At 43.9% G+C, this 13035-nt stretch overlaps 1 protein-coding gene across 1 annotated transcript; it reads left to right on the top strand.

Annotated features, from left to right (window-relative positions):
• The first annotated feature begins 674 nt into the window (after positions 1 to 674).
• Positions 675 to 6970, top strand: LOC134289029 (uncharacterized). The gene is made up of 4 exons (XM_062855018.1): positions 675 to 1380; positions 1658 to 2674; positions 6614 to 6678; positions 6755 to 6970. Exons 1-4 carry the CDS (start codon positions 675 to 677, stop codon positions 6968 to 6970), a joined length of 2004 nt encoding a protein of 667 aa, XP_062711002.1.
• The last annotated feature ends 6065 nt before the right edge of the window (positions 6971 to 13035 follow it).

The following is a 13035-nucleotide window of genomic DNA, read 5'->3' as shown; positions in this document are numbered from 1 at the left end:
AGTCGGCCGAGTTCATAGCTGTTGTAGTTGTCGTCGTTGTTGTTGTTTTCGATGTCATTCATTAGTCTGTCTAATTTGGTCATGTCGCTTCTGTGGTGTCCTATTCGTTTCTTCAGCGTGGTGGTGGTTAGTCCAACGTAGCTTGCATCACAATCTCCGCAGGGTATCTTGTAGATGACGTTGTTACGTTGGTCTTTTGGTATTGGATCCTTGGTCTGGGTAAACAAACTCTTGATGGTGTGTTCGTTCCTCATCGCCGTCATGATATTAGGGAAGTCAGTTTTGAATGTTTTTGTCAGTCTATTTGTTAGGTTTGGAACGAACACCATAGGTTTGTACATGACTTCCTCATTTGTACTGCTACGTCTATCCGCTACATCTCTGCGCTGATTTATGAGGCGATGTCGGAGTGGTCGGGGATAGTGGTTTATTTTTAGATGGTTGTCAATGATCGCATCAACCTCTGATTGAGACAAATTAGTGCTCAATTTCCTGACTCGCTTTATAAAGTTCGAGACCATGTTCATCTTCATGTGAAGTGGATGGCTCGACAAATAATCTAAAAAGCGACCGGACGCCATTGGTTTACAATACCATTCGGTTTTTATTGACTGATCGGGAAGTCTGACCAGAACCATATCCAAAAACGGCAGCCTTCCGTTTTGCTCTACTTCATGAGTGAACTGTATGTTGCCACCACAGCCACACTCCCCGCTGAGGTTGAGATTATGCTCAGTCTCGGCCTGAAATTTGCACTTCCGTACACATCGCTTCAACAAATTCCTTTCTACCACATTATCGCCGACGTAGAGAATGTGGTGATCTCCACTCCGGATCGATCAATCAGGGACCGTAACCGATGCGCGGCAACAAACATGATCCAGAACTTCATCCACAACTTCGACAGTACTCCAAACGACCCAGTGACTGCTTTCTTTGCCCACTCCAGCAAGGTTTGCAGGCGATTTAAACAGGAAAATCCAGACCTGATCATCACCGAGTCAGATAAAGGTAAACAAACCGTAATAATGTACGAATCCGACTACAACACCAAAATGCTGGAGCTGCTATTGGACACCAACACATACAAGGTGATTGCACGGGACCCAACGGATGGTTTTCAGAAGAAAAACAACAGCATCGTCGACCGTCTGCTGGCACTGGGTCTCATCGATATTGCAACCTCATATCGTTTGCGTGCCCACTCTTCGCAATGCCCCAGGATCTACGGACTACCGAAGGTACACAAAACCAACCTACCTCTCCGACCCGTGGTTCCGAATATTGGTGCACCATCCTACATGCTCTCGAAATACGTCGGTCGCATTCTGCAAGCGTCCATCAACAGTGTGTACAACATTACAGACTCTTTCGTTTTCTGTGAGTATATCAACACTTTTCTTTTGCCAGAGAGATAGGTACGTGCTCGTGTCTTTTGACGTTGTCTCTCTGTTTACATGCATTCCTCGGGAGCTGGTCACGCACACAATAATAGAATGCTGGGGGGAGATCAGACAACATACAGACATAAATCTTGATCTGTTTATAGAGATTACGATCTTCTGTATCGAGTGTAGTTACTTCTCCTACCGAGGGAAGTACTACAAACAAATTTCGGGTACAGCGATGGGTAACCCATTATCTCCCACCGTCGCAGATATGGTCATGGAAATGTTGATGACAAATGTTATGGCCAAGATCAATTTTCCAACGCCGGTCATAAAGAAGTACGTGGACGACCTAATCTTAGCATTACCGCTAGATAAGGTGCTGGAAGTGCTGAATGTTTTCAACAGCTACAATCCCAACATACAGTTCACTCATGAAGTAGAGCAAAACGGAAGGCTGCCGTTTTTGGATATGGTTCTGGTCAGACTTCCCGATCAGTCAATAAAAACCGAATGGTATTGTAAACCAATGGCGTCCGGTCGCTTTTTAGATTATTTGTCGAGCCATCCACTTCACATGAAGATGAACATGGTCTCGAACTTTATAAAGCGAGTCAGGAAATTGAGCACTAATTTGTCTCAATCAGAGGTTGATGCGATCATTGACAACCATCTAAAAATAAACCACTATCCCCGACCACTCCGACATCGCCTCATAAATCAGCGCAGAGATGTAGCGGATAGACGTAGCAGTACAAATGAGGAAGTCATGTACAAACCTATGGTGTTCGTTCCAAACCTAACAAATAGACTGACAAAAACATTCAAAACTGACTTCCCTAATATCATGACGGCGATGAGGAACGAACACACCATCAAGAGTTTGTTTACCCAGACCAAGGATCCAATACCAAAAGACCAACGTAACAACGTCATCTACAAGATACCCTGCGGAGATTGTGATGCAAGCTACGTTGGACTAACCACCACCACGCTGAAGAAACGAATAGGACACCACAGAAGCGACATGACCAAATTAGACAGACTAATGAATGACATCGAAAACAACAACAACGACGACAACTACAACAGCTATGAACTCGGCCGACTAAAAGAGAGAACAGCTCTCTTGCTGCATTCGGCCGACAACAAACATCGTTTCGATTTGGACAGAATGGAGATACTCGACTGCCATCGACGTTTCTCTGCTCTCCCCGTTCTAGAAGTGTGCCACATTATTAACACAGACAGGACGGTAAACAAACGAAGCGACTGCGACAGCTTAAGTATGATATATGCAGGAATATTACACACACTAAAGACAAGAACCAAAACAAACCACGTAGATAGGCAAATAACTGACATCACTAACACTAACGACAATGACACCCAATAGGAAACTAAAACCCACAGAACTTGTACGCAACATTCAAACAAATTTCTGACTGGAATCAAATTGACGGTTTAAAATTAGAATAACATAGTGACGATCAGAGTAGTGACCCGCCATACAAAACTTCCCAGTTTTTCCTGACAAAAATAGTAAGTAATGTCTTAAATGTTATGTAAAATTGTTTATTTCTATCATTGTTTGTAAAATTGTAGGAAATTGATGAAGTCCGTCCAAAATTTGACTAAAATTCATGTGCAATTCATACCACCAGACGAAGAACGATATTTCTGTAAGTTGTGTTCACCTTTGTAGTTTTTCTGTTTGTCTTTAATATGTACTACGTCCAATTCGTTCAAATAGAACCCTTGAGAAAGATGGCATAGTCCATCGAAACGTCGGGCATCGAAAATATATATCGTTTTGATTGCACCGGAGACTGCAAGGTCGAAAACCCCCCAAGTACAAAATTACCAGTCGATAGCATCCACAAGATATAATTTTAGCTTGTCGTTCCTCCGGCATACGAGCTACGTGTCCAGCCCACCGCAGCCTGCCGTGTTGTATTCACTTCACTATATCCATCTCTTTATATACCTGGTACAATTCGTAGTTCATGCCAGATGCCGTCCTCCAGTTTACCGCCGAGTATTGTTCGCAGCACTTTACGTTCGAAGTCTCCAAAGGCTCTCCGATTAACTTCTTTTAACGTCCACGTTTCATGATCGTATAAAGCGACCGGGAGAATCAGAAACATGTACAACGCGAGTTTTGTCTTCGTTTGCAGCCTGCGGGACCTCAGCTGGTTTCGCAGACCGAAAAAGGCCCGATTTGCAGCCGCAATCCGTTTTTCACCTCGCCGGGTAACATCATTATCGCACGTCAGTAGAGTACCAAGAGAAACAAATGCATCCACAACTTGAAACTTTTCCCCACCTAGCACCACTTCGTCACCACTACCACGGCCGGACCGACGTTGAACACCAGCAATCATGTACTTAGTCTTTGCGGTGTTGATCGTAAGTCCAATGCTCGCAGTCTCCCTCTTAAAAGGTACGAACGCCTCTTCCACGGACCGACGGTCGATTCCGATGATGTCGATATCGTCCGCGAAGCCCAGGAGCATATGCGACTTCGTGACAATGGTTCCGCTCCTGTGCATACCAGCTCTCCTTATCGCTCCTTCCAGTACTATGTTGGACAGTAAATTTGAAAGAGCATTGCCCTGCTTCAGTCCGTCAAAGGTTACGAATTGATTTTGATCCGTCAAGCGTCGCACGAATCAGTCTTGTCAGCTTCGCCGGAAAACCATGTTCGATCATAATCTGCCATAACTCGTTTCTCTTCACTGAATCGTACGCCGCCTTGAAATCAATAAACAGATGATGGGTCTGCAAGTTGTATTCTCGAAATTTATCGAAGAATCTGCCGCAGGGTGAACATCTGGTTCGTTGTTGATCGGCCCTCACGAAATCCTGCCTGATATTCGCCGACGAAGGACTCCTCAATCGGCCTCAGCCTGTGGAACAGAACTCCGAACAAAATTGTGTACGCTGAATTGAGGAGTGTTATTCCTCTGTGATTCGCGCACTCCAGTCGATGCCCTTTCTTGACAAGAGAGCAAATGAGACCATCCAACCAACTACCAGGCAGTTCTTCCTCCTCCCATATCGTCAATATAATACGGTGTGAAAGTTGATACAGCTGCTCACTACCGTGCTTGAGAAGCTCGGCCGGGAGTTCGTCCTTCCCAGCAGCCTTGTTGTTCTTCAGTCCCCTCGCTAGACCTCGTCTAGCGTTGGAGGTTCCACAGCTTGTCCGTCGTCGTCGATTCGAATTCTGTCCGCCGCTCTTCCACTCCCACCGTTCAACAATACCTCAAAGTGCTCTCTCCACCTGGCAGCCACCATTGTCTTGTCTGTCAGCAAGTTTCCATTACGGTCGTTGCAATGACGAGAGAAGGCGCTGTTTTTCTCCGCACGCCATTAACAGTTTCGTAAAATCTCCTCATATCATTCTGTTGCATACTCTCTTGCGCCTGAGCAATCACATTTTCCTCGTGCTCTTTTTTCTTTTTGCGGTGGATTCGTTTTTCGGCTACTCTTGCTTCCCACTCCCTGCTCTGCCGGGTCCCCGACACCAACATCCGGCTTCTGGTAACATTCTTCTCGTCCGTTACTCTCTGGCACTCCTCGTCGAACCACCCGTTTCTAGGTCGTCTTTGAGCAGTACCTATCACCTCCCGCGCTGCTGTACTCATCACTCCTTGGATAGACTCCCACAGAGTGTTGAGATTATCCCTCTCGTTGATCTCACTTATCCGCTCGTCCAGCTTCTGGTGATAGTCAGCTACCGTACCGTCTGCTGAAAACCGCTGGATGTGAAACGCATCGATCGCCGGTTCCTAGAGTCCGACACGGGCTCGAATCTTACTAACTACGAGATAGTGATCTGAGTCGATGTTGGGATCTCGAAAAGTTCTAACATCAATTACGTCCGACAAATATCGGCCATCTACCAGCACATGGTCGATTTGGTTACAAGTCTCGCCGTTTGGGTGTCTCCAGGTGTGCTTGCGGATATCCTTGCGTGCAAAGTAGGTGCTACTAATGGCCATCCCCCTGGCGGCAGCAAAGTTGACTAATCTCAGGCCGTTGTCATTAGTGACGGAGTGAAGGCTCTCCGTACCGATGTTTGAACGGAAAAAGTCCTCTCTTCCTACCTGTGCATTGGCATCACCGATGACAATCTTAACGTCGTGTTTTGGGCATTCCCATAGGTCTTGTCAAGACATTCATAAAACGCATCATTCACATTATCGGTTTTCTCGTTTGTCGGCGCATAGACATTGATCAGGCTGTAGTTAAAGCTTTTGCCCCAGATCCTCAATACGCAGATCCGCTCGTTGATCGGCTTCCTCATAACTCGCTTCATCTGTTTCCCGATCACTATGAACCCGACCCCATGTTCTGCCTTATCGCTGCCGCTATGGTAGATGTTATATTTGAACGATGTGTTGGCGACGGGATCCACCGCCCTGAGTTCACGTTCACCAGTTTTGGGCCACCGCACTTCCTGTATAGCAGCCACGCACACACCAACTTTCTGCAATTCACGAGCCAAAAGGCTCATTCGTCCAGGTTCATTTAAGGCCCTGACGTTCCAGGTACCGAGTTTCCAATCATAATCTTTATTTCGTTGCCGGGTCGGTTTCCGAGAGTATCGTTCGCATATTCTATTTCTTACTTCATTTTTCGTAGTGTTGAAAGGCTTCGATAGGCTATCTTACCGGGGTCGCGCTGCCTACATCGCGTTGGTGGGGCTGCCACCTTAAGTATAGTTCACGCGATACAGCGTTTCATGTTCAGCCGCTGGATGCCAGAACAGACGCTGTTTGAGCCGCACCTCCTTGGTGAACAGACACTCGAGTCGTACCTCCTCAATCTAGCTGAAGTCAGAAGGACAACAGTGCCCAGGCTGCACTACCAGCTAAGCACACAACTCTTAGCTGGCGGTCTTTGTCATCGTTTGACTCGTGGAAGCATGAGGTAGGAACTTGTGAGGATCAGAGCTATGTTGGACGCTCTCCTTTTCGACTCACTGTTTTGTAGCAAAAAAAAAACTTAGACGAATACGAGTTTTATTAGAAAGTCGTTCAAGAATAACTTAAGCATTACTTTCATATCATTTTTACTAATATTTAGTATGGAGATTTTCAGAACAAGGTTTTCAAAGATTTCAATGCAATTCTTAAGGAAATCCTGAAACACACTTGTGGAACTCGTTTGGAAGGATCTTTGCAACAGTACCTGAGAGGAATAAAAAGAATTTCTAGACGAAAATCTGGCCTTACGTACTACCGACTACGCCATCAAAGCTCACGACACTCTCACTCACAAGGTAAGTACCTACCAGCTCCCGCCGAATTAACGTAATTGAAAATATGCTAATCATTGTTCTGCCCTTTTATAATTAGATTCAACAACTTTTCACCGTCGTCTTTGTTGGCGGTGTCCACGGTTATGGCGTCATCATCCACCACCGTGAGTTCTGTATACAAGAAGAAGGTGAAGAACAAAGACCTTCATCCAACGCCGCAGCATCAAAGGAGGTGGGCGAGCATCGATGCAAAGTGATTATCGATATTCTTTTTCCTAGAGTAACGCTTTGCAACTCTGCTGCGGTGGAATGATCCCGGTGCCATTAAAACCAATTAGCTTAGCGAAGCGCGTTTCGCACTGGTGGGGGTGGTGAAGAAGGGCACCCGGATGGTAAAAGGAAAATTGCTGACAAAGTTTTTAATTACCATCGTCGTCGACCAACCAGAGGACCGACCGGCGGATGCGGAGACATTCCTTTTTACCGTAAAATAAGGTAAAACTGATAGGGTGATAATTTCCAAAATTCTTTACACATTAACACAATCCACACAATCAAAACCTGCTTTCTTGACATTCTTGACATTTTTTTTCTTACCAGATATTCCCATATTTTATTTTTTTATTCTTCAATCGCAAAACCTAATTTACAGTTCTTTTGTCCTCTAGGGCACTGCGTGAGCGATTCCATTTGGTAGCTGCACTTACACTTTGTACAGCGCCAAAATGTATTCTATTCTTATTCTACTATATCGAACTGGTTGCGCTGCTCTCACTTTTCTACCCAGTCCATGGTAGAATGATGAGCACGAGGATGTTGATGTGTGGCTCTTGTTCCTTTTCCAGTCCGATTGGGGGTCCATTATGAGTTGCCGTTAGCCGATATTCGTTCAGAAGAGGGTCAGGTGTCAGCCGCTCTCGAGGAGAAGAAGAACTGACGAAAAATTGGAAGTGCCGGGGCTGGAATCGAACCCATGGCGCATGGCCATCCACTTATGAAGTGAACGTGTAGCCACTACGCCACGGGCCACGGCATATTCGCATATTCTTTATTACACCAACGAACCTAACCTCAAAATGACTGACAATTTTCAGGTCATTTTGACAGATGTAACATGAGCATGAAAAGGACGGCAACAAGATCGATAAAGTAGAACACATTATCCGTCTTTTTCGTGCATGTGTGGGGTCTGTCAAAATGACCTGAGAAGTGTCACACATTTTCATGGCTAGCTGTGTGGGTGTAATGAATAATTGTATGTTAAGAGAGCCTTAAAATGCGCCTTCTTGGATTATCTGACTACCAGTTATTATTAAAAAACACGGACACGTTTAGTGCATTTCCAGTGAGCTATTTGCTCTTTGAAGGAAGCACGACACTAGACAACGGACTAGCATGCAACGCCCAGTGGCACAGCTAAAAACTTTTCCTGACAGCTGCGACGGGAATCGAACCCGCGCTCCTCAGCACGATGCGACTAAAGGCTTGGTGACCTTAGCCGCACGACCACGAAGCCACACGTACGTATTTCTACATGAACATGAAATATAACCATATTGCATAAGTATTGCGCTTAGCAAGAAATTTTTTTTTTCACACTTTTACCGATCTGTCAGTCAGTTGTGCGCAAGGGTGAATCTCATATCATGGGCAGTCTATATTTGCATTGCTTAAAACCGAGCTTCAAACATACCCAACCGGTATCGACCGCGTGCGATCAGTACAAGACTGAATGCAACAAATAATGGCACAATCAATCGAATTAGCAATAATTCCAGAAAATATTGTTTTATTTCCGTTTCATTAAAACAATCTCGAAAGGGACCATAATGAGTTAATTTACCTTTCCCCGCAAGTTATCAACAACAACTATCAGCCGGTGGTCGAGCGTCGATGTTTGTTTTGGTCGCAGACAATGGAAACGTGCTGCGTGTAGCTTTGGCGCGCAACGACGTCGTCTGAGGTCGTCTGCTTTCTTGCTCCTGATTGGCTGTGCGCAACTGGAGTGGAGCTGCGCGTAACTGCCCGGCGTGCAAATTGCGCAACGAAAGAAAAACTATACAAAAGATTCGCAATAAATAGAGTTCCAGAACCTTGAATTCTATAGTGCAGACGCCATCTTGAATACTGGTCCACCATTTTGGATTCTGTTTTTCGAATTGCGTGTCAGCTCAAGTGCTGATCCAGCTCACTGAAACAGTTTTAAATCCGGAACGCCTGAACCGATCCGAAACCAATCGAAACAAACCAATCGCACAGATCAGAGTAACCCCGATACACGGTGAACGCAGTCTCGAGGTGGAAAGGTGCGTGGATGAAAAAATCCCTCGCGGATTAATCTGCGGAAAGCCGATACCTTTTTCCTCTCGCCAGTTTTTTTGCCTTTCTCGTACACCAAGGTGTACCGAAAGGCTATATGTTCACTCCAAAAACGAAAATTTGATAGAGCCCCCGGAGGGGTCAAGTGTTATATACCAATCGACTCAGCTCGACGAATTGAGATGATGTCTGTGTGTATGTATGTGTGTGTGTGTGTGTGTATGTATGTGTGTGTGTGTGTATGTGTACAAAAAAGGTCACCTAATTTTTAGATAGTAAATATGAACCGATTTCAACGACCGATGGTTCATTCGACGCGGCATCTGGTCCCATTGTTTCCTATTGAAAATGGTTCAGATCGGTCCAGCCGTTCCGGAGTTATGGCCATTTAGGTGTCCCAGATCGGTACCCCAGGAAGGGGCCAGATATGAAAATGCAACAAACCCATGCATGCGACCCATCAAACCACGGCATTTTCGATTATCTGATGAACGGGAAGTAGGAAAATAGTCTCAGACTATATCTGAACCGGTAGTGTTCCGGAACCGGTTCCGGGTGCCCCACCGGAAGTGGCCAAAAATAAAAGTGAACATAACCCATACGTGCGACACATCAAAGAGCGTTTTTTTCGATAACCAGATGAACGGTAAGCAGGAAAATAGTATCAGAACATATCTGAACCGGTAGTGCTCCGGAACCGGTTCCAGGTGTCCCGCCGGAAGTGGCCAATTAATAAAAGTGAATCAAACCCATGCATGCGACACATCAAAGAGCGGTTTTTTCGATAACCAGATGCACGGTAAGCAGTAAAATAGTTTCAGAGTGTATCTGAACCGGTGGTGTTCCGGAACTGGTTCCAGGTGTCCCGCCGGAAGTGGCCTATTAAAAAGGTGAACCAAACCCAGGCATGCTACACATCAAAGAGCGGCTTTTTCGATAGCTTGATGAACGGTAAGCAATAAAATAGTTTCATACCGTATCTGAACCGGTTGTGTTCCGGAACCGGTTCCAGGTGTCCCGCCGGAAGTGGCCAATTAATAAAAGTGAATCAAACCCATGCATGCGACACATCAAAGAGCGGTTTTTTCGATAACCAGATGAATGGTAAACAGAAAATAGTTTCAGACCATATCTGATCCGGTTGTGTTCCGGAACCGGTACCAGGTGTCCCATCAGAAGTGAGCGATTGAAAAGGTGAACCACATCTATGCATGCGACACACCAAATAGCGGCTTTATCAATAACCAGATGAACGGTAAGCAGGAAAATAGTTTCAGACCAAATCTGAACCGCTTATAGTTTAGTAGTCAGTTTAATAAACTGACGAATTTTAAAGGATGCATCCGGCTAAATGCGTCTGATGATGACCGAAGAATAGTAGGTCGAAACGCGTCACGCTAAACAAACTGTTTCCGATATTTGTCACCGATAATTACCAATCAACCCACAAATAACATATTCGAACAAGTTATGTTCCGGAACCGGTTCCAGGTGTCCCGTCGGAAGTGGACAATTAAAAAAGTGAAAAAAACCCATGCATGCGAAACATCAAATCACCAAAAATGTTCGATAACCAGAGAAATGGGCAGCAGGAAAGTAGTTACGAAGGCGAACAAAATCGATGCAAGCGATAAATATGCGTAAAAGAACAAAATCTTGATAAAAAGTTGAGCGATCATGTCATATCAAAACATTTTAGATTCCTGAGGCGTTAAGCGTGGGACACAAAAAGACATTTTACTCCTGTACACTTTTTGAGTTCCATTTTGGCCCCATATCAACTGTTCAAAATTTTAGCTCGATTGGAGAAACTATATTTTAGCGCCAGTCATTTTAATTTTTCATACGATTTACTATAGGGAAAACAACTTTTTCAAGGTAAAATCGCCACAGGTTGCCCCTTAACCCCTGAAAAAATCGATGGATGATATCTGTTGGAAATATTACGGGAAACCAACCCTCCGAAGACCGCAAAGCGATCTAAGCCATGTGGGAAAAGTTATTGACTGAAAACCGAATGGCATGCCAACGTTGTTTGACACGTAAGGAATAACAATAAATAATAAAATTTCGTCATGTTATCGATCGGGTGAGGCTTAATAACTTTTTCTACGAACGTCGCATCGGTTTGCAGTCTTCGGAGGTCTGATTCCTCGCGAAGTGTTCTACAGAAATCATTCATCTACTTATTTTTAGGGATCTACGGGTGACTCCTAGCGATTTTTCTTCGCAGAAGTAAAATTTCCCCATAGTAAATTGTATGAAAAACTAAGAATGGCGGGCGCTAAAATATTGTTTTCTCGATCGATCTGAAATTTTGCACAGTTTATATGGGACCAAAGTGGAATTCAAAAAGTATACAGGAGTTAAAGTTATTCCAATTTCTGTATTTTTCCATATACATCGTGTACCAGGTTAGTGATTATACAGTAGGATGGATCAACGTTGCATGGTAAAATTTAAAATTTATTGCATCAATCCCCTGTTGCGTCTAAAATTACTGCGCCAAATTTTGATGCAACTGGTTGAGCCCTCGTGCTCTGTAACATGGTTGAAATTTGAGTGGGTTTTATTATGTAAAATTCACTTGCTTGCATTTTTTTTATTGGCAAATTTTACATCGATCGTATAACCAATGAAAATAAAATAAAGGCTAAAGTGTGCAGATTTTTTTTGCCGAAATGCCTTGATAATGATCGGCATTCAGTGCTAGTGATCACTCTCTCCTCTTCTCCTCTTCTTGGCGTAACGTCCTCACTGGGACAAAGCCTGCTTCTCAGCTTAGTGTTCAATGAGCACTTCCACAGTTTTTAACTGAGAGCTTCCTCTGCCAATGACCATTTTGCATGCGTATATCGTGTGGCAGGCACGAAGATACTCTATGCCCAAGGAAGTCAAGGAAATTTCCTTTACGAAAAGATCCTGGACCGACCGGGAATCGAACCCGTCACCCTCAGCATGGTCATGCTGAATACCCGTGCGTTTACCGCCTCGGCTATATGGGCCCTCAATCTGAGCCATCAATTAGTTTATAAATTCAATTATGGCTTTGATAAATTCTTGCTTTTCTGCATAAGGCTGACACAAATTTCGATTATCTCTTAAGTCAAGAGGGGTCCCCTCTTGGTTTTTTTTTTGTTGGAATTCAACATTTTGAGGAAGTTTACAAATACATAACCCAATAAATTTTTAAATTTTTAGGTGAAATTAGAGTCCTCCAGAAAATTTCTTTCCAAATCCGATGAGTTAAGCGGATTTGCTTAATTGTTTGGGTATTTTTTCATCAAATACATTTATTATATATCAAATCCATCTCCCCCTCCTCCCTTATTGACGAGTCAACGAGCACTGTGACCAAAGAAGAAAATGAGATTTGTTCCGTTCTAGAGTTCAGTTCTCAGGATTCAGGAACACTTCGGCTTATGGCGACGGAAAAATCTTGAGTAAATATTCGACGAGAAAGGCACTATCACCGCTAGGTGGATTAATCTGGTTTTTTTATTTCGTATCGAACTTTGACGTGTGGTGTCCCATCTGTAAAAGCCGTGGGTTCTGATTTAATTCATTCAGTGCGTGCTACCGATATCGGCGGAAACCGAAGGCCGATGCGATTGACTTTTGATGCTAATTGAGATTTTTTTTGTCATTAGGAATAAATAGAAGACATTTTTAAAAGGTTTTACTTGCTTCCAGGATTTGGGATAAATTAATTGAGTTGATTTGCACAGGAAAGATCACTTATTAGGTAGGCAGCCATACTCCATTAGGATTTGATCTTTTAAACTTCAGCGTGGCATAAATAGAAGAGTTCATCAACAAATCGATGTTTTATAACGAAATTTTCGTTGCCACATATATGGCTAATGGTGATATAAACACAACTTTCAAGCAGGACCATGTTGACGATGTCAGAGTTTGAAATACAGCAATACATGCCAAGTTTGACCTTAAAAAAACAATGCAAAACATACGCTTCTGTTCAAATGATACAATTCAAATTTAAAATCCACCGTTCTGGATAACTTCTCTTTCTACATCTTCAGAAGGCAAACAATCCTG

Source organism: Aedes albopictus, chromosome 1 (genome assembly GCF_035046485.1).
Source record: "Aedes albopictus strain Foshan chromosome 1, AalbF5, whole genome shotgun sequence".
Taxonomy (NCBI): domain Eukaryota; kingdom Metazoa; phylum Arthropoda; class Insecta; order Diptera; family Culicidae; genus Aedes; species Aedes albopictus.
This window is presented reverse-complemented; position numbering and strand designations above follow the sequence as displayed.